This window comes from Meleagris gallopavo, chromosome 7 (assembly GCF_905368555.1).
Source record: "Meleagris gallopavo chromosome 7, MGAL_WU_HG_1.1, whole genome shotgun sequence".
NCBI classification, from domain to species: Eukaryota; Metazoa; Chordata; class Aves; order Galliformes; family Phasianidae; genus Meleagris; species Meleagris gallopavo.
This window is the reverse complement of record NC_139410.1, coordinates 29526256-29549092: the sequence shown is the minus strand read 5'-3', so window position 1 is coordinate 29549092 and position 22837 is coordinate 29526256. Positions and strand designations below refer to the sequence as shown.

At 38.5% G+C, this 22837-nt stretch overlaps 1 protein-coding gene across 8 annotated transcripts in view; it reads left to right on the top strand.

Annotated features, from left to right (window-relative positions):
• The window catches only part of NCKAP5 (NCK associated protein 5), a 338518-nt gene that overhangs the window by 201163 nt on the left and 114518 nt on the right, over positions 1 to 22837 (top strand). For 7 of the 8 annotated variants that reach the window (XM_085228902.1, XM_085228905.1, XM_085228903.1 and 4 more), the window contains one exon: positions 10051 to 10141. The exons of the other annotated variant lie outside the window; for it this stretch is intronic. In XM_085228902.1, coding sequence (XP_085085028.1) covers positions 10051 to 10141 — 91 coding nt within the window. The remainder of the gene's footprint in view (positions 1 to 10050; positions 10142 to 22837) is intronic. 8 annotated transcript variants of the gene reach the window in all.

Sequence of the window (22837 nt, the reverse complement as noted above, 5' to 3'; positions counted from 1 at the left end):
CTGCTTAGTTATAGAAGAGCAGTCAGTATCATTTTAGAGAGACTACCACTATCTAATGACACAGGTAATTAAGCCCTTGGAGGCCATAATTCCAACCATCTATTTATTGTTTAGGCCCTTTTGCAGTGTAGCCACAGCTCAGGAATCTATAACCAGTAAGCTTTTATTCTTATGTTTCCAACATGACTTGTTTTTGTGGTTCTTTTCTAGGCACCTGAAATTTCAGACTGGAAGAGACGTTTATATCTTAGGTTTCATTGGTAATAAGTGTATGTTGCTGTTTACTGAGTCTGACCTCCAGAAGGGCAAGCTGCTTTTGAGCTGTGCACCATTAGACTAGGAAACTGCTTTGTTCCAGGGCTGTTCTGCACATTTCATCCAGCTCTGCTTGTCCCGTGTGTGAAGGTTTGGAGGCTTTCAGGAAGCCATGGCTGAACTCTGTTTTTCACTTCTATAATTTTCGTCCTTATAAACTGTAACTCTGAGTGCCGAAGTGCAAAAGATCAAAAGAAATTATTAAGACTCTGTATTGTCTTTAAAAGTATTTTTAGACGACTCATGTTTGGGATGCAGTCTGTGTTGCCTGCAGTTGTGTTGATTCTTGCTGTTCTTTGTTTTTGTGAACATCTGAAGTGATCTATTTGGGGGGGGGAAGGGATATCTCATCTGAAAGTGGGAATCTTTCCTGATGCACTTGAATCCTGGGTAGTTAACACTTGCAGGAATTTGGCCTTTTTCCTTTTGCAGTGAGTGGTATGGTATCAGGAAATGGTTGGTGCCTCTCTTGTGATTTTGATTTTTTAACCTAAGTTGTAGTGTACTGAACCCAAACCGAGGGAGTGGTCCCTTGAATCTTTATTTATTTAGATTCCAGTTCGCTGCATAGTAGATAGTTGTTTTGTTTTTTTTTTATATAGGCATTAAACTCACAAATAATTTTTAAGGGGAAAAATAGCACAAGAATTTAGTAAATTTTCCAGTCTTTGGCTCTAAAGGCACTGGGGCATGTTGCATGGAATTAAATATAATGAAACTTCAGGAACAACTTTAACAAAATGCATATTTAGTAGTCATTTAATCAAAAGAATTTATATCTTTCTGCACAGCAATAATATGCATGCTCTCTATCCACTTAATCAAAAGAATTACATACTTTAAATGTTTTGCATTTTTTTAATTGCTCAACAATTGTAGAGTGGTGAGATATAAATATCTCTTTACATAGCTCCACAAATCCTCCAGGTTTCATTTTAATGTAGAAGAGTAGAAATGTCAGAATGGTAAAAAGACAGAACGAAGTATTTGGTGCCATGCTTCATTCCAGATTGAATGGCTTGTTTAAGGTTATGTGAGCATAAGCTATTCATTGAAATGTGTGAAACATTAACATGTTAGTAAAGAGACAGGAAAACTGCCAATTTATTTGAAGTTACTCCAAACTTTGTAAGACACAGAGCTCAAATTGTTGATGGAAGGAGCTTAAGATTTGTTGTCATATCATAGAACAATATGAAGCAAAGAGGGTGTCACCTGCTGCTCACACCAGCACAGTTAGCAGTTGGTGACCTGGATTCTAACACCAATATTAGCTGTATTATTTAACCTTGCTGTGCCTTTCCATTCACCTGTAAGATGTCAGTGTGGTATGTTATGTTAACCTGCATAATCGTGGCACAACAGCTATGGGCCTCAGAGCACTTATGAGCATTTGGTATGTCCTGGGATGAAGACTCACATCACTGATCTTCCTAATAGAATAACCACGTTTGTTAGCACGTGGTGAGTTATGATAATTAAAGCTAATCTGATCTGCCCGTTGCAGAAACAAACTCCACTTTGTGATAGATCATCCTTGGATTCTTACTGTGGTTGTTTGCTAATGGGAAAATGTCTGTTGCAATGGATTTCCCAGTCGTGTGAATTATGAAGGAACTGTTACTACAAGAGTTCTCACAGCTGTGTTGTGAAGGAAAAGAAAGAATGAATCTTTCTCCAAATATAAACACGTATTTTGTTGCCAGTAGTAGTGTACATGTACAGGGAGGATGCAGATATCTAGGGGAAGAACAATACAGTAAAGAAAATACTGCCATTTATTGGTTCCATGAATTTGATGTTGTTCATATCATAGGACTTTTTCAGATGCTTGGATGCTTTGCAGTTTGAGCATAAAAGTTTCCTGATGGCTGTGTAGTGTGGAAATGCAGAAGAATCACTGGTTTGCACTGTGGGCAGTTCTGCAAATGCTCACTTTCACAGTCCTTATTTTCAGCTTGTGCTTCGCTGTACTGCTTCAACCACACAAAAGCTGCCTCCCTCCATGCGTCCTTGCAGTTATTCATGGAAAATACAAATTTATGTAGCTACATCAACACACAGGTGGTTTTAGTACCAACCCAAATCTTTTTGGTTTTGAGTGGCCTTACATACTCACAGGTACTTTAAAGCAGGAGTAGTTTGTCTGTATCAGGATGCTCATATGTATAAAATTAAGTATGTGTTTGGAGTAGCTGGTAGATAAAGCCATCCACCTACCCGTATTTTTGCAAATATGGAAAACCAAATAATTACTTAAAATATAAAAAAGGGGGATGAGGGGGCATAAAAACTAATTACTTGAAATTAGAAATATTTGCAGTCTGGTTGTGCAGTTTTATCTAATTTTTCAGATGCTTTTGGATGTGCTGAAACATTGCAACTATTTCTGCTGCCTCCAGTGTGAATTAAATTTTAACTTATGAGCATATGTTTAAGTTGACACGAGAATTAGCTTTCTCTACATGTCTGGTTCTATCCACTTACAACTAATGAAAATATCTCCTCTCCTAAGGTTCTAAAAGTGTTACTGGGGAATTGAAGGAGAGACAGTTTAATGTTTGAGAAATCCTTTCCATTGCCAGTAAGAAGCTTTTCTGTGAGGCTTAGTCTTGGACTGTATTTTGTTTAATCCTCCTCCATGCCTGTAGCTTACAAAATCTTACATGGGCCTGGTGATGGAAGACACCCATACAGTCCATATGGCATTTGTCTATCTGGCAACACAGAAATAAACATTATCACTGGTTTCTATTGCCGCTTAGAAACTTTTTGCTCTAGGTATGTTTAATGAGTGAAATCTATATGGCTGAAAGAGACAGTGGAAACATTTCCAACATTTCCTGGCTCAGACAGTCGTTAGAGCAGTTTCAGAGAATGTCAGCTCTGTCATTGCATAATAATGGAGTTCAGACTTGTGTGGGAGTAGTTTTATGCCAATGCTGAGGTATTTCAAAATGCTACTCAACTTATCTGAGGCTCAAGACATATATATTATTTTAGGGGTACCTTGATAATTTACAGTGGGTTCAGTCATTAGTGGTTTAACTAAGCAAACGCTGTGCTCAGTGCTTCAGCTCCATGAGATTTTCAAGGATGGGATGGTCTACTGGAGTGAGCAACTGATGAGGTTCTGCTTATGAAGGGAGGGTCCTTCTCCCCTTGTTAGTAGAGATTGAGACCTATTCCATTCTGGCGTGGCCTTATAGTAGTTCACTTCATCTTGCACAAATGCTTTGGTGTTTTTATATGTGTAACTGTTCTGTAGGTAGCATGCATTGCAGGCAAAAGTTTGAGTAGGTTTTGAGTATGTTTTCAGAAGAATGGTTTAGCATCAGCTTATGCAGTTTGGATCTGCCACTAGGAAATGCCACAGGGCTGAGCTGGCTGCCCAGAGGCTGGACTGGGGAACAGGCCGGGCTGGTGCTGCAGGAGGAGGATTTGTGTAGTATTTGTGAATTGAGGTGTACCCTTACTGAGACTGTATGAGCATAATTCATACATTATATATGTCTTTCTGTTGCTGTAGAGGATATTACTTCATTTTCTAACTGAAGTCCTAAGGCTGGATATTGTGCATTCTGTAGGCTTTGCCTAGCACACTGCTCTAAGGCATGTACCGGAGTCGTATCCTAAGCAGAACTGAAAATACAGAGAAAATCTCATGGGGATTAGAGCCTCAACATTCCCCATCTGTCAGTTCTCCTTAAAGTTTATCATATATCTTCTTTTACTTCTCTCTTTGCTTTTTATAAAATCCATTTTCAATACCTCAATTATTTGGAGAAGCTGCTGTAAGCCTCCAGGCTACCTGCCCATTCAAGGTAATGCTCTGACACTGTGCTGCAGGTTCCCTGGGAGCAATGGGGCCAGACAGAGCCGCAGGAAGGAGAGATCATGTCTGCCTGGTATCTCCATGTCTTGCATAGGAGGGTCAAGGTTTTTGGGGCTGTAGGCACAGCTGGAACTCACCTCAGTACACAGATGAGCCCCAGGTCAAAAGAGAGCTGGGGAGAGCAGGCAGCCTCATCTGGATGTGATTCAAGTCCAGTTTGAAACTGTACATAAGTGAGCAAACAAATTTGTTTGAGAACTGTCAGAGAGAAGCTTTCTGTTTGGTTGTGTTGTGGGTTTGAGAGAGGGCTGGAAGGTTGATCAGGAACACAGCAGTCTGCCACCAAAGCTTAACAGATTGCAGACTGAAAAGAGACAACCAGAGCCCAGCTGGTGAAAATGCCACCTGGTTCCCAGCTCCTGGGAGTGCTCAGGGCTGTAGGGAAAGGCCTGGAAGAGGCTGTAAGCTGAGAAATCACGTGGGAACTTGCTCCTTAATCCATGGTCAGTCTGTACGAAAGGCCAGAGAGCTCAAGGACGTGAAAGCCAGGCCACAACTCCAGGGAGGCTGTAACTTAAAATAGGAACAAAGAGACTAGAGCTGGAAATGGCCCAGGAGAGAGGCAGGAAGCATCACTGTTGTGCAGGCAGGAGCTGGAAGAAAATACCCACTTGAGAATTTAAAGTACACAGAACTAAGTTAAGCTAAAGATGCAGAAGGAACTGTTACCGATATTTTTCTCTAAGGCTTTCAAAAGGGCCGTGTGCCTGCTGCATGACATGGGAAAGTGGAAAAGACTGAAATGCAAACCTCAGCTGCTGCAGTGTCTGCAGAAAGCTTTGGACACATCTCTGTAAGGCTGTAAGTCAGCATGAAGTTGAAGGAATTCTTGTGACGTGACTTTGAAATAACCACTGAATACTGTCACCTCAGCTTGAGGGTGATGAAGAGAGGAGGTGATAGCACCTAGCAAAAGGCAGCTGCCAGCCTGCAGAGATACTGAAGGAAATAGGTCACAGGAGAAGGGGTTGAACTGTCATGCACTTTCTGGAGCAGGAACAACTACGTGCTACTCTCCCCTTAAGGGAGAGATGTAAAATAGGCTGCATGGATGCTGCTGAGCAGAGTGAAGGATATACAGTGTGTAGCCCCTGTGCTAGAAGGGGAATTGAAGATCAGGATTTATGGAAAAGCTTTATTTCAAAGAAAGCTTGCTTTGTCAAGAAAAGGTTTTAGTTCTGGAGAGATCAAACACCTCTAAGGGATACGCTGCAGGGGAGAGAAGAAGTTTCAGCTGCAGTGAAACAGGACATAAAAACATGTACTGTACAGTGAAGAGTTGGTCAGATAAAATCCCCCACATGTGAAATTACTGTGGCAAACTGTGAGAGATGTCAGCAGCTGGGTCAGGCAGGAGATGGAGGCAGCAGGGCTGTCAGAAACTGTCAAGAATCTTAACAAGCAAGTATCCTATAGCCCAATGGTCCTTGCAGGCAGGTCCTGGCTTCTGAACGAGATCCGAGCTGTAGAAACAATACAGGGAAGGCCTGAGCATCCATGGCCACTGTGCAGGTCCACAGCCAGGGAGCAATGTTTCTTCTTTTCCAGCGATTCCCTCGGCCCTCATGCCTGGAAACATGCAGAAACACGAGCAAAATAAATGCTACACGTTGCAGTTTGATTGATTTCCTTATATTCTCTCAGCAGCACTGGACAAATTACAAATTAAAATGTAGGAATGACTGATTTTGTTACAGGAGGCGAGGACCTTTGAATCATAAATTCCACTCGTCAGCTTTTGACTCTGTTATCTAATTAATTTCATAAACTGCTCAACTGTCTTAAAGCTGTTTAGGTTTTCCATCCCATTACTGTGCCTGGCAGAACAGTTTCAGAGTCTCAGAGTCTCTTCAGTGATTAAATACATTCTAATTTCAGCCTAACTTTATTTGTAAGCATTTCAAACCACTAAACTTCCATTTTATTTTATCAGTCATTGACCTTAAGTTGATGCAGTCTTCTTTCCCATTTTACTTTTTCACACTTATTCATTTGTGGAAGTCATGCCATGGTAGGCCCTTGATCTCTCAGGTTCAGGAAGATGTGTTCTTCCGTCTCTTTTCACAACACAAGTTCTTGGCTCCTGCAAACAACCTCCGAGCTGCCTTTCAGCGAATGCGCTGTGAGTGAGCCGCACCTGAACACTGATGATCACAATTGCAGATAATATTCTGGATGAGAACCTGATAGTGCTTCCTACAGTAACATTAATATTTTATGTTCTTTAAACTCTTGTATTCCATGAGCATATTCTAGTCTCAGAGTGCCTCATTTCTTCTGTTTAATGCTTTCAGAAATTTATCCTTGGTTTAGGGCTGGTGGAGGACTATTTCTCTGCTCTGGCATTTTGATAAGAAACTTTTAAAAGCTTGTCTCAAACATGGGTTTCACTTGGTTTTCTCCTGAAGAAAATCTTTTTATTATTTTTTTTTTATTTTTAATAAATTGAAAGGAACACTTCAGTTTAAGAAAACTTCAATTTTCTATTCAAATAATAGATGTAAGAGGAATTTTAATGGTATTGAAATACTTCAGATGAATAGACACTTAACACACACCAAAAAAAGGGGAAAATAAATGTTCTTAAAGTGATTGAAAAAAGTAGACTCAGAATGGTGAGATTTAGAGTTTTTACAGATTGTAACAGCTTGATAGTTATGTAAGATACACAGAATCCTTGGCAAAATAGGTTTTCTAGCATTGGCCAGCAAGCAGACAGAATACATGCGTGGGAAGTAGCTATGCTGGCTATGATAAGCAAGTGCTTAATACTGGAGTGGGTCCATCCAGCATATTAGAGCCATAACTAAGACTAGGTGACCTTAGTGGTTACCAGAAGGGGGAAAAATCTCCTGTGGTGTGTAGAGATAGCCTTTCTAAAGTGTTTCTCTCCCAAAATTTATGTGTCCTCTGGAAGCTTTGTTCAGGGAGCAAAGCATTGGTATTGTGATATTTCATGTTCAGTTTACAATTTTTGTATTCTTTAACACTGTGAAAAATATTATAGTTTGTAATATAGCAATCAGTTTTTAATTAGTGTGCCATTAATTCAGGCTCCAGAGATTCTGATTTATGGGAAGCAAGCCTCAATTATTACTCTGTACCATGTTTGGTTAAGCAATCCTAACCAGAAAATGGCAAACTGGGGTGCTGGTGAAGAAGCAGCAGCTTGTGAGCTGCAGGAGCACAGTTCATCAGAGCTCTACAGTAAATCTGACTATGAGCATATTTATACTCGATATTTGACAGAAACTGGTTTGCTCTTTCTGTTTTTGGATGTTCCATAAATACTGAGATCTTCTCTACTTGCTGCTTTTATAGTGACATGACAGCACGGGCGGTATCTCTGCTGTACCTGTGGCTCAGCTGCATGACTGTCAGCATTTTAAAAGTGTTATAATAGCAGCAAAGAAAACAAGAAGACTGCACTGCGTTTAACTGAGAGTTTTGTCATGTTGCAAATTGTATTCTGTTGCTTAGAAATCTATGTGCTGCTCAGTGGTAGTTCTAATTGCCACATGAGACAGTGTGCAAGCCAGTCACTGTAAGGCAGTTAGGTTGGACAGGTCTGTTGTCCTGAACACCTGAATGTGATTGAAGGTGAAATGGCCTACTGAATTCAAGAAGTTTTCAAGATTATTCTAAGTTGATTTCTTGGTGATACTAATATATAACTAAACTTCATTTTCATTGATACTATTAGGCCTAAATGGAAAAAGGTCTCATTTTAGCGAAAGTGGAACCCACCCTTTCTTTGATTTTTAACTATTAATTTTGTTTAGCTTTCTGTAGGATATACTTTCTGTACATAGATAGAAACATAGTAATTACAATAAGAATTATACTATGCCATCAATTTAAAAAAAAATGAAATAGTAAGTATATGAAGAAAGGGAATATTTCAGTGAGGACTAAATATATATCCATTATGAACCAAAAAAATGTATTCTTTTGTGTAAGAGGAGTCTGATTAAGGTCAACCTGTGAGCGGAAATGGTTGCAATCTGCAACTGAAAAACTGCACCACTGTCTGCACTAGAGATTAGAGCTGGCTTGTTTTCATTCACATTCGGTCAACAGATGGTCCAACTGTTATGTGGGCATTCTGGCAATGTAGAAGTCTGCACATCAATGACAAAAAACCCATCATACGAATAAGGAAAATGTCAGTGGGCATCTTGGCAGAATGAGTACATCACAGCATCAGCTTCTCAAGAAGCAGCATAGCTGGCTGACTTGCAAGGAGAAAACCCAGTAAAACATCATATTATTGCTAAATTAGCCAACACCATTCATTCTGATAAGACTGAAAGAGCAGAAAGGCTTTGAGGCAGACATAGTTTCTATAAAGATAATGCTATTGGCCTTTCTCCAGAGCAGTTAGCTAATATTTGCTGTCTCACTGGATTGTTACCTTAGAAATAATATTAAAAAAAAAATGATATGCTGTGAATAATTCTTCTGCTCAATTGCATTTGCAGAGAATGGTGCATAGAAAGTCCTCGTTTCCCCAAGCAGTACAGAAATGAACAGCAGCAGGCAGTTTCCAGCCTGATGTGCCTGGGAATAGCAGTGTTTTTCAAGACTGCTGTTCTGATGTGCAGCCTATCTGGCAATGTGGAGCAAGGTGTTAATCCTCCTCTCTAGCCTGCATGTCACCTCACACATAGCTCCCAGCATTGTCCCTTCCCAGGCCCTTCCAAGCTGGGCTGTTTTTCCAGCTGTGTCTCCAGACTGAGACAGCTTCAAGGAAAAGAACAGAAAATGTGAAAATGGAGGTGAGGAAAATTGTGGCTTCTGCACAGCTGAAGAAGTGCCATGGCAGTGAGAAGGTGGATGAGGGAGAAGCATGAGGAGCTGCAACTGGATGTCACTTTTCCAACTTCTATCTTGAAACCCTTGAACGCTCCTTCTTCCTTGCTTTGTCCATCACTGCTGCTCTGAATTGTGATCTTTTTCCTCTTCTTACCCATACTCGCAGAGATGAAACCTGCTTCAGTCCCATGGACTGGGCATGCAGTCACTCTCAGTGACATCCACTCTGCCCATAGGATTTAATTTACCTTGGTTGGCCTCTCTAGTGCCTACAGTGGTCCTGCTGTCTGAAGGAGCAGAGCTTCTTCTGTTCAGGAGGGTTAGTGCTCTTCTTAGCTCTAACATGCTCAATGAATGGGGGAAGATCAAAGACAGCTTTTGTTGGTAGCCATTAGCACCTTCCAAAATGAGAGTGCAAACATTCTTTTCACTGATGGAACCGAGGTTGATTATGTTTTCCTGAGATGGTAATACCAGATTGTAGACAACACTTGCTTTTTACATCCCTTTGAAAGGGCAAAGAGGTGAATATATTGAGCAGCTGTGCCTCCATAAACAAATGTACTGGCACACACTGCTGCACCTATCAAAGAGAGTAAATACTGGTAATGTATTTGACAGTCTGTCTAAATTGTACAAAGCTGACAATTGGCTAGAAACAGAACAGTTTCTTTTTGAATCTGACTGATTTTGTTCCTAAATGACAGTAATTTTATCATGTTGTTTGGTTACAGTGTTGACAAGGTGAGCTTGTTGCTAATACTTGTTTTTAATTTTTGTAACTGATCTACAGTAGGATTTTAACAATGCACCTAATTACTGTGCATATTCAGAGATAAAAGAGTGCTCTTAATGTGTTATTCATAACATGGAGTATGAGAACATTATAAAGCCAGGATTTCCTTTAAATATTAATTTCATGGTAGCCATGGATGCGTTTGGCTCTTGTAAAGAACAAAAACACTGAATGCAGCTCTAAATTTTGTTCCATGCAGTTGTCTTATATAAATATTTTCATTCTCTAGAATGGAGGAAACGGTGAGAAATTTACTACAGAGCCAAGGATCCCCAGGCCAGAATGGAGAAGGAACTGTCAATATCATGAAGGCATATCAGGTAGTAATGACTTATTACCTATTTTCTTATAATAGAAAAGTTCTATGAGACAGAAGTCTCACTACTAAGATAAATGTGTTGGATGATGTTTCCCTGTTTGTTACAAATACTTACAAATGGTTGCTAATACCATCTACATTTTTCCAGTTGTTCTCTCATCATAGTTAAAGACTTTTTTTATTGACATTATTATCTGCAGTTGTTACTTTGCACAGCTTACGTGGGACAGTAAAGCTAGGTTTGAAGACTTTCTCAAAGTGTTTGTTATTTTAAGTAATATATTCTATATTCCATATTAGAAGACATAGATGTTTTTTACCACTTGACCTTCACATTAGGATGGAAAATTTTATCAGCTCATATTCTTACTGAGTTTGAGGTTTCTATATCAAGCTGCATAATTTTCCAGCTTACTGCTGTGGTACATGTGTTTTATTAGCCTCACTTGGGGTAGAGGGAAGGTGTCTCAGGACAGATTTTAAGAAAGCAATGATTTCAGAGCTTTTTGTGTGGAATTAGGTCAGTTTGTGCTGTTTATGAGAAAGGAGAGTTGTACACTTCTCTAGTATACTTCTGTGTTCTGGAAGCAGTGAATCTGAGGTGGTGGGAAGCCTCTGGTGGTGAAAAGTCTCTGGAAACACGAATGATCTACAGCCCAGCTAATCAGATATTCTGCACATTAGTCCTTTTTAAAAAGCACTTGCTGAAGGCAGTTCTATGCTTTATCTTTTTAAACAAAATAAGCATTTCTTATGAAGATATAAAATGCTGAAATCATGTGTGAAAGTCTGTACAGGGTATCAACCCTTCTGATAAGATGTTTTTCAAAAGGTTTAGTTACCATGGTCCTTTCGTACAGAAGGAGCAAAAATACAGTCATATAGCTAAACAAAAATGTATATTAAGAAGTATTTACTGCTATAATTGAATTTTCATTTTAAGCTGGGATTGAAGGGAAAAAAAAATCTTTTAAGTTAACCTCCCAGAATAATCAATTTTTCTTGGTAGAATGATAGCCTGTAAAATTTAATTTCAGGATGAATTAAACTTTTTGTTGAACTCATAATATAGAACATTGTGCTTTCAGAAACTGATTATGAAAACATCTGTATTTTACTTGCTGCCCTTTTGGAATGTGAAACCAAAACTTAGTTCCCTCCTCTCTGTTGAGTTCTCTGCTCACTCCTGCCACTACACACTGGGTATTCTGAAGTGGGTTGGTTCCGTTCTCTACCTTGGGTGGATTCCTTGATTGTCTGCTTGTAACGTACACTGTTTATGAAACATTTTATTGCCACTTTTTCTATACAGTGTTTTACCTTGGAAATTACAGTAAGTTGATACTACGATTAGGTTTTAATTTCTTTGGATTTTATTTTTGAACTTGCGACAAGAGAGGAAAAATACTTTTTTGTTTCAGTCAAGATGAGGTGTTTTGTCCCCTTCTTTGGAGGCTAAAAGCAGAAAATTATTAGCTGTGTGATCTTATTGAAAGTGGAAATTTCATGCATGTGCTGATTCCCTAGAAGGGAATTGAACTGATCTTTCCAATTTCAGTATTTGTATATTTCTGTGTAAGTTTTCCTTCATGTTTTATTTGCATTATAGTTTTTGAAATGAGAAAGGATTTCTGTTTTTTGGTGGTTTTTTTCTTTTCTTTGGGGCACAGGCATTTGTTGTTAACTGCCAGTCACAAGAATGGTACCGTGGCGTGTTTAGTGTAAAATCTCATGTGTTTCTTTTCAGTCCATCACAAGAAAAAGTTTTGCCCAGTTAGTGACATGAAAAGCAATTCATTGTTTCCCTTCAGCTCTGGCAGACAGCCCCATCCACCTAAAGCATTGCTCTCTAATATTTTTTCATTTTTTCTAGGCATGAGGTTTTCTTTGAAGCTATTGGGTAATAGTTGGGGCTCATTCCACAGACCAGAGTTAGATGGAGTGTAGCCATCTCTGTCCCAGGATCTTCTAGGGTCCCGTTACTCTAGAATTGTTTTTAATTTTGTGCTTTGCATTGCATAACAATGTCCTTCTCTTTCTATTCTCTTCTTATTCTTGGGGAAGTTTTATTTGTTGTTTCAATTTTACTCATGGTAACTAAAACAGCTTGTACTTTATCAATTCTCATAGCTTTTTATTGCAAATATGTGGTTTTCTCTGCTTATGAATTCCTTTTCCTAATTCATGACTCAGAAGCAATGCTTTTCCCTTTCCTGAACTCATGTACTGCATCATGTACCAGTCTGTGATGAGTAAAATAGATAAAAATATGGAACATTTCCATGAGCATTGTGGTTTTTCTGAATGTATCTTTGAATTATTCATCCTTCCATTCCCTTTGTTATTTTTGAAGAATTTGTTTTTTCTGAGAATTTCAAGGAATGGCTCTGTTCACATGGAAAACAGTGCATTTCAGCCCTTATATTGCTTTGTAGGCTACAAACAGGTTAGCTTGTTATATGTTTGTTACTCAGTGATGAAGCAAAAACTATGCAGTGAGTTAGGCAACGACCATGTGTAATAGAAGATAATACCTGAAGCACTCATCAAAACACAGTTGGCCAAAAGATCTGAAATGAAAAACACATTAGTAAAGCATTGTGAGAATAATGAATATGTTACATATGTTATGTTAATGAAATCAACTGTGGAAATCATGAACAAACATATAATCTAAATGTGTGATGAATTCTGCTACAAAATCTGATTCCAGGTTTGGCAAGAAGCACCAGTATTGCAATAGAAACTTTTCATTTATATCTTTTTCAAATATGCCCAGACCACTTTTTGGTGTACTTACAGATGGAAATAGAACTTGATTATACAGCTTAGGTGAAGTTTCTTTATACCCTGATATATTCAGTTTGTTGGGAACATGATAACTGTATTATCGTCCTACATTATAAAGTAAAGTATAGATGTGAGCTAACACAGGAAAAAAGACTTTTTTTGACATTAACTCCAAGTGGTGTATATATATATACGTGTGTGTATATATATATATATATGTATGTATATATATGTACACACACACATATCTTCTTATAAAGATACGGAACTCACTGAATCTGTAAATAGTACCATTGTTTTTAAAGCCATCCTTTATAATCATGCAGCTACCTTGTAGAAACTATTCTGAATCATACCTGTTCTCTGTAATAAGGACGATACGATCTCCACTCAGTACTCTTGAGAATCAGTTTTTAGTGCTGTTTCACAGCCATGTATTTTGTAACAAATGAGGGCATGCCAGGAGATCTCTGTTGTGACTTATCAACATATGCCTCATATTGTCTGACACCACGCTAAGTTAGTTTTAGTGTGTGTACTCTGTTCAAATTAATGTCTGAATACATCTGTGCAATAAATGCTTTTGATCTATTGACCATTGTCTGCATATTTGTTTTTTCCAAATCTAATTATAGTTCTGGGATTTATGAAATTGAGTTCTTATTATAATATCAATATGCCTGACTCCAGAATAAATATTGTTGCTAATGAACATTAAATGTTGCAGAGTGATCATGTCAGAGGAATAATAATAAGATAGAGCCTAGAGTGTACAGTATTATTACAATATTGTGTCATGTCTTGTCAAGATCCTTACTTTTAGCAAAATATTCTAACCCCTTCCATAGAGCTAGCTGCCCTATGGGAATTTAATTTGCTGGACTTACAGATGGATGATGTGATTTCTTTAGGGTAAATGACTATAGAAGCAGGATTGTAAATAAAATTCTCTGTTACCGTGTTGCATAATAATAACGCTGGGAACATTTATAATGAACGCTCACATAAATGTAGATGTGAATACTTGTGATTTGAATTCATGTGAACCATCATGCTTCTTGCTTAAGTGTTTATATGATGAAAAGGTTCTAGTGTATGAGCTTTTGTGTTTCAAAGGGGCATTATCCAGCTACAAGTAAACTTTGAAAGGCCAAACCAATACCTTACATATTACTACTACTGTCATTCAAGCTACTATTACTTTCTTTCACAGGGAAAGTGATCTGCAGAAATAATTGTGAGCAGTACTTCAATCCAAAAAGCTAAAACAAGCACCACTGCAGACTATTCTTCCTAAGTTTGTGTTTTGGATATCAAAAACTAGAATTAGTTCCCTGTTCGATCACATTACCAAATATCTAGAGTCTTGGTTACAGATCACTCACTATCTTTCAGATTTCCTTTGAACTGCTTTTCTGTCAGTGTACAGTAATCAAAATAGATGAGGAAGAATGTTTGTTGTAAGTTCATGATTTGTTACAATTCTGGAATTGTCAAGATGGGCAGTAAAGCTCAGGACAGACATGGCATCAGAGGGGAAGGACAATCTGCTGTTTCAAGCACTGTGTTCAGAAGATTAGATTTCGATTCCTTCCTTTGACACAAATGTTTCTGTTTCCTTGAGCAAATACACTGCATCAGTCTATTTTTTTTTTTTACCTTTGTCTATACAAAGTTGGTAACAACATACCTTTTTACTCTCAGCTACATTTAAGATGACATCAATGGGTATGAACTGCTGTTTCTAATAAGGAGCACTTATAGCCAAATAATGAGTAGAAAAAGATAAAAGTAAAAAAAAGACTTCTTGTATTTTGGTAGACTTGAAAAAAGGCATATTTCTCCCAAACTTTTGTTCAGCGTACTATACACTATTACTACACTTCTAATAGGAAGTGAATCAATTCAAGTGGAGCTATCCTGTCTTATATTAAAAAATGTAGGGGAGAATTTTTGCTGTGAGGAAATGAGTACTCATGACTGAAGCCTTTGCAACCTTTTCAGAGCCCCACTGTGCTTCTTTGAAGTAAACCCTCCAAAAGAATACTGCAGTGGGGAACAGATTTTTTCCCCTGCTGGGAACTGACATCCTGGCTTTTACACAGCCTGGCCCCATCCCCGTCTAACATCACTGGCCCAGTCATCCCTAAGTGTCTGTGCTAGGGAATTTGTTGAGGAGAGTGAACCCATTCTGAGGTCATTGCTGTTGACTCATCACCAAGCAGTCTGGTTGAAAGATTGAATGGGGATTATGGGGTAGCCTTAATAGTTGGATGCTTCAGGTTTCTTTGGCCCTGGGTGTAACTGAGAGCAGGAGTTTGAGTCCTTCCATATCTTTCTGATCGTGGTAAGTGTCCTTGCTCATGTTTGTCCCTCTGTCCATTTTGGCACCCATCAGACTAAACTCTCTAACTGGTAGCAGAAAGTTTGAACAATTATAGCCTAGGAATTTAGAGGTGGTGGGGATCTTTGGTCTGGAGGGATGAGAGGATTTGGTAAGATTTGGAAGTGGTTTCATAGGTTTCAGTGTTTTAAGAATGGCATACAGAGCCCCACGGGGAATGTCTGTCCCATTTACAGGAGATCACCACCAGAGCAGTAATCTGTTCATGTTGCAGTTTCACTGGAGTGGCTTTGTGCTTAAGACCATTTTCTGCCTTCTTGCTAGATGTGAATATGTGTTCATGTGCCTGCCTTAGCTACAAGTAGGAGAGGAGATTATGAAGACTTGTAATGACTCTTGATACTGATAACTTCAATACAAAGATAAAATAATGTCAATTCTAAAAGACCTTAATCTCTCAGTTATGAAGCCTGGAGTGTTTTGCTAGTTACTTTCTGAAATAGGCATCTGTGAGGTGAGACTACATGAATGATGCAGGCATATTTCAGGTGGCAATGTTGGCATGATTTCTTGTCGGTGTGTTTTGTGAGAATCAAATGTGGAACAGTTGTTGAGGCTGTCACTTCAAACTTGGACAGACATTGGTGTCAACAGCTCTATCATGAGAAAAAAAGCTGTATCTGTTGCACTATAATTTTATCTTTACACAAAATTATGCAAGTTTAATGTTTAGGCTACTGATGTGTAACGTTTTATAGAAGGGACATGTCTTGAATTGGAAAAATGGCACTAGTTGAATTCCCTAGTTGAAGTCCACGTAGAATTTTTAATGCCAACTTCTATTGTAGAGAGGAAATATATCGTTAAAACTAAACTCACATCTCTGGGATGGAAGTGCACACAGGAGACTGCATCAGCCAGATCCCCTCATCTACGAAGGAGAATATTACAAGGCAAAGCCTGGCAGTTTTGTGCCTCCCAGGGAAGGACTGAAGTGGAGCCTCCCACACTCTTGGAAGCTCCATTAGAATTGTTGGACTGTAAGGGACATGAGGACCTGCTATCGTTCTGCTTTTCCATGCAGAGAAATTCAGGACCAGCTCTGTAACAAGTAATTCCTTACAGGTTTTAATTCTGGTGTGTTTCCACCAGTGTGCAGAGATTCTGTTAAATGTTTGTTCCCATATTTAACTAAGTTGAGGTTGGATTCTTGTCCCCAAAGGAGGGTGATGTGCTCTTCATACACTGTTCAAAACTACCATTTTGTCGTAATTTGTTGTGTGCAAATAGTTTTCCCCTTTTGATCATTTGTTTGTAATACAGCAACAAAGCAATGGAATTATGCTTAACATAACTGAAGTCTTATAACTGAAATTTGCAATTTGTCTGTCTGTGTTTCTCGGAAAACAAGCTGCTCTTGCCTTCCCAGGATTTTCTATATATCTATAAAAACAAGTAGTGAAGATTGACTGCTATGATGATTCTATTATGTATTATAATTACTGTAATTCTCCACTTATATTTTCCTTGACAATATGGTATTATTGTATTATTTTTATCTTTTGCTTTATCTTTCCTCTAGATTTTTTTTTAATGAGTGCACAAAAACCAGCCCATATACATTAGCTGAACCCTATATGTATGAAACAGGCATAACAAATTCATAGACACTCTGGAAAACAAGATGAGGAGGTGATTCACAACCTGACAGACGAAGATTATCCTAATATGTACAAAGACTTCTCATTTATGCACAGCAGGTTACCTGCAGCCTGAATCTTGCCTGTAATGGTGTTCTTATGGTTGTCCTTTCCTTAATTCAAGGGTTGTATGTGAGAAAAGAGTATGGCTTTAACATACCACTGCTTGGTCATCCTAAGAGATTGCAGTAACCTCCTGGAGTTCACAGCAGCTATCAGTTTTCAGATAATCTTTCTGCTATTTGGAGAGATGCCAAAATCTTTGAATACGAAGGCCAATTTGTTGGCCTGCTGCAGTGTGCTTCCAGTGGCACCCAGCGCTACTTCCAGCCCAGCTCTGACTCTGAATGGAGCAGTGGGATCCCCATGGAATTGTTGTCAGCTTCCATTGGCAGCTGCTTTCAGAGCTCCCAGGTCTGAGGTCTGTCTCTTGGCACTTGACCAAAAGATTTTAATGAGACAGTCTGGCCTGTCCCAAGTCTATCTGGATCCATGTCGGATTGCAGAAGCATTTTGTTGACCTAACACTGCATTGCCCATCCTGGGCTAGTACCGAAAAGGTTCTGGTTGAGCAAGAGGATCTAGCCAGTAATAAGAACCATCTTTATCTCCCTAATTCTGAGTGAAGGTAATAAGTAAGAAATAATAGAGACCATTTATGTCAATCATTTGAATTCCAGTTTGTGCTCCTTTGTATTCCTAGACTGAAGGTCAAGCCATACAGTCATAGAATGGCTTGGATTAGCAGGGACCTTAAAGCCCATCCAGTTCCTACTCCCTGCCTTAGCAGGGACACCTCCCACTAGGCCAGGTTGCCCAAAGTCTGTCCAACCTAGCCTTAAGCACCTTTAGGAGTGGAGCATCCACAACTTCTCCGGGCAACCTGTTCCAGTACGTTACCACGCTGATAGTGAGGAACTTCTTCCTAATATCTAATCTAATCTAAACCTACCATCTTTTAGTTTAAAACCATTCCCTCTTGTTCTGTCGCTACACTCCCTGTTAAAGAGTCATTCTCCAGTTTTCCTGTAGATTTTCTTTAGGTGATGGAAGGCTACAGTGAGCTCTCTTCAGTGTGTCTTCATGGGGGAGGTGATCCTCATGGCCTTCTCTGTACCTGCTTCAGCACCTCTTCATCTTTCTGGTGATGGTGGCCCCAGCCCTGGTTGCCTCCAGATGGGGCATCACAAAGGCAGAGCAGAGGGGATCAATCACCTCCCTCTCCCTACTGGCCACCTCTCTTTGGATGCAGCCCAGGATACAGTTGGCTTTCTGGGCCAAGGTGCACATTATCTTTGAAAATTATTTAAACATAAGAATGGACATAACAGTATACCAATACAGATATGTTTATTCTGGAAAGGATTTGCATTACTAATCAAAGAAAAAAACTGGTTATATAATAATATACTTTTTTTTTTTTTTTTCCGAAATCTCACAGGTCTCTTCTTAGGTCAGCTTTAGTACTTGTGCTTGTGGTGTGAATTAGTCAGTTAATATATTGCTTTCATTCTAAAATATTCGTTAATACTCATCTTCAGATATGTTCTTTAGACTTATTTGTGATATTCCCAAAAGAAACCATGTACAGAAAACTGGATCAACAAGTATAAGTTCTAAGGGGACCTTCTTGTGGGGAAAAAAAAACAAACCGCTACCAACAAACAGCATTTGAACTGTTTCATTTCATTAAAAAGAGCAATTTGGCCTTCATCCAAGTGGTAGAAAGACATTATTAAAAACAAAATGTGAAAGGGTTGCAAAGGGAATAAAAATAGGCTTCTTTCTAGCAATTTAAATCCAGAGTAATTCTATTGCCTTAATTACATAAAATTTACCAAATGAATTTTCAGAATAGTTTGGCTTGTTGGTACTTCAGTGAAGGATAGGTATTTTAATAGTCTAGTGTAGTTAGTTTAGTACTTACGGACTCATTCAGGAAAGTTAAAATGCTGTGTATAGATTTGCTGAGAGGAAAGGTGATTACATGAAGAGCGGTACTAACGAACCAATTAGTAAGGAGAGTACCTCCATAAAAAATCCTGATGTGTATTCTCATGATATCACATACACACATATGAGGAAGAAACGACTTAGCTCTTGAAATACCTTTCTTTTTCTGCCAGTGTCATCGCTATTGAACATTGCTGAAGTGTTCCGTTTTGAAAAGGCGATAGAAAACAAACACGCTGAGCATTGCCCTCCCATCCCCATGCCTGAGGCCCGCCTTGCAAGAGTCAAGTCCAGAACTGTCACTGATTTTGACAGCTGAAGTGCCAGGGAGGAGGGTGATGCTGTTAGTGTGAGTGTCCGTTTACTAAAGCCGGGATGGTGTCAACAGCAATAATTGGCCACAGGTTAGAGTAGCTCACTTCAATACCCTGGACCGACTTTCAGATGGGGACCTCTGAACAGGACGCTCCATCTACTCTTAGTGGTCTGCTGAGTTCACTTTTTAGTGATTACTGTGAAGGCTTTCTTTATTACAGTCCTCTTGATCCAAACTTTGTCTAAAATATGTATTTGTGATGCTTGGAACAGCCAATGAAAGCATCATTGGGAAGTTTACTAGTGTGACTACAGAATGCTCAGTAGGGGCGATAGCCTATAAGATTGAGTGTTTTGAGAGAAAAATATGTAGAACATTTGGATTGATAAACAAGTCGTAGGAGGCTCGTATCAGAAACATAAAGGAAGTACTTTGTTCTCTTTTCCATCACCCATATTTAATCTAGGGAGTGTTATTGCTCACTACGTTCGATTTGTAAATCAAATCCAGAGATGTAAAACAAAAACTTCATGTTTTTCCTGACAGTGGTAAAGCTAAACTGTAAAGAGTTTGGGATGATTCTGTAAAACATTCTGATATATGTGCATTCCTTTTTTCTTCAATTTTTGTCAGCTTCTTCTGAACAAGAGCTATTAGGTAAACAAAAATGTATAATTATTGTATTTGCTGATGTTCTATCTAAAGCAAAACTATGTTTTAGTCTGTGCTTCCACTGGGAGGAAATGAAACACGAGAACAGCTGAATACATAGATACAGGTAAACTGGGTAAAAACAGAAGTCATGTTTAATAGCTTTATATGAGAAATCATTTAGACTGTGCCATCTGGTTGTATGTAATTTTTTAAGATTTTAAATGAACTGCTCAGTTTTTGTTTTTTTTAGATGTGGGTCATGCTTTAATCATACTGCCATTTGCAAATAAAGCAAATTAAAAAAAATTATTGCAGATAGCCATATTCATGTCACAGTGACATCAGTAACTGGCCCCTGTACAAAGCATCTAATGGGAGACTCTGTGAATTCATCACTCCTATTTTACATTACTCTGACTTAATCTACAATTGTCCTTTCTGTACTTAAGATTTGACTAAATGAAACAGGTTGTAAAACACATCAGAGTATACTGCAAAAGTGTCAAAGGTCATTTTTAAGAGGCATTGAGCCACATTAAGCAATTCATTATGAGAAAAGAAAAAAGATTATGTCAGGGAGAGAAAGGTGAGTAGGATGATGCTGGAAAACATTTTAAACCTTTTTAGAATTTTAAGTTAGTAGTCCTTGGAGCAATTGCTGCCTTTTTTCAGTTTGTGCAGTCAAATTGTTTGAGCTCATTGTGCATAGCTTGGGGCTGTTTTTTTGTGCGAGTACAAAGAAACTCTCATCTACTATTTTTATCTACATTGGCAGTCTGAACATTCTCTTTTCATATCGCTCACTTGCAGTGAAGAATAGTGCTGAACACTAGGAGGTCTGCAGTGAAAATACACTGAGAGTACATAGTCTATGAATATATCAAGACTATAGAATGGCCTTGCAAGAAACAGAATTTAGAATTTATTATCACATACACAATTCTGTATATGGCTTTGTAAATTGCAGCTCAGGTTTTGGAGGTTAACAGTGTACCTTTGTGACAACAGGAAAGTGTTAAAAGTATAACTAAAAGAATCTACCTGGATTACCAATTGAGGTAGTGAAATCTAAGACACTGTACAGTTCCTACCTTTTTTTGGAAGGCCCAGGGAAGCTTCTGAGACATGTTCATGAGAAGTGCTAAATGGTTTGAAGCGCTGAGTTAGTTAGCTTGGACTCCACATTGGCTGGATTCTGGAGTGCGTGCTACCACTGACTATATAATCTGCTCGTAATTACACTGCAAAAAATGCTCAGTTTTTTCTCGAGTGTTTCTAAGCAATCATAAGAACTAAGTTAATATGTGTTCTACATATATTTTTTTCTTGTGTGTGTGTGTGACTTACGTGTGCTATTTGGAAAAATGCAGGCATTAATCAGAATAATTTGAATTTCTAACCCTTATGAAGTCATATGTACAACATACAATATATATACATATACATTTCAGAAGTTGAAGAATTGAAAGGAATTTAAAAAGAAAAAAAATGAACTCCAGCATCACAATCTGACATTGTAAATGGCGCAGAGAAAGTTTGAGAGATCTTTACTGTATTGCATCCAAAACGCTACACTTCTGTGGAGGAATTTGCGTTAATCATATGAGCATGATCTTTTGCTTCTGTAAGTAAGGATGCCATTTCTAATTATTACTTGTCAACTTCCAGACAAACAAGTCATCATCAAATGCTCATTGAGAAAATCAGCATCTCAAAGATCTCCATCTTTTTAAAATTCTTGTTCGGCTCAAGCAGAATTTTGTGATGTGACCTTGGGAGATATTGTTGTTTAAATCAGTACTGTAAAGTACAGATTCATTTATAACAAGTTATATTACTGTAGCCACTTCTCCAGTGAACTTTGCGATGTCTCTGATTCAAGATCCTCTGGATAACCTGTTTCAGTGACCATGTATCAACCTTCATGTTAAAAAAAGATCATGATTGTGTTCTAATGTGTTCAAAAGATCTTCTCATCAAGCAACTTCCAAGAAAAGCCTTGCCTCTGTCTTCTCTGCTCCCTACTATCAGATACCTTTCTGTGCAGTTGTTTCCTGGCCTGTATTGGTTCATGAGATCCTTCCTTCCTCAGTGTGAGACTCCATTTCTCATGCTGGCTGCTATAGCATAGGCTGTGCTGCAGCTGCTTCCTTTTTTCATGTGTTTGATGAGGTCTCCTCTTGTGGCAGCTTGGTTAACAGTGTTAAAGATTTCTGTTTTCTTAAAGGTTTTTAATTTGTATGGGTAATTCCTGCATTGTAAAATTGCAAATTAGGAAAAATTGGAATGTGAGGTGCCTGAGGAGCTATGTGATCATTTCACATAATGTGTTTGTCATTACTACTAGAGAAGAGCCCTGATTCCAATTAATGCCTGATCATTTTTTTCATTGTAAAAAAAAGGAAATCTAGAACAGATTTCTTTTGAGCTTTTTTTTTTAATTATTCTTTGCATCATCAGACTTCTAGCCTTCTTGTTTTGATACTTTGTAGATGCAAATTGAAATATTTTAAATGGAATTCATTTTTTCTACCTTTGCATGTGTGTATGCTGTAATTCCTAAAAAGCAACATAAGAATGAAGAAAGGGAAGAAATGGCAAGCCAAGATATTACCAATGAAAACTTTAAAAGTACAGTTTTGAGGTGGCAGTGGGTAAGAAATAGCTGGCTAAGCATCCCTTTGACATTTGTCTGTTCCTTGGAAAGATGACTTCTTGAAGGAAGGTCACTGAACTCAGCTCCCAGTGAGTAATGCTAGGTCCAGAGGCTCAGCTTATTGCCTATCTGGTAAAAAGGAGGATGTGGTTTCTAAAATAACTAGTTTGATGTCTTTCATCTTTTTGCAAGTTTCCATATGATCTTTCCAATCACTTTGGTCACTCCCTTATTTATAAAAAGTGGAAACACTTTCTTGTCCAGTGCTCTCAAAGGTGGGCAAG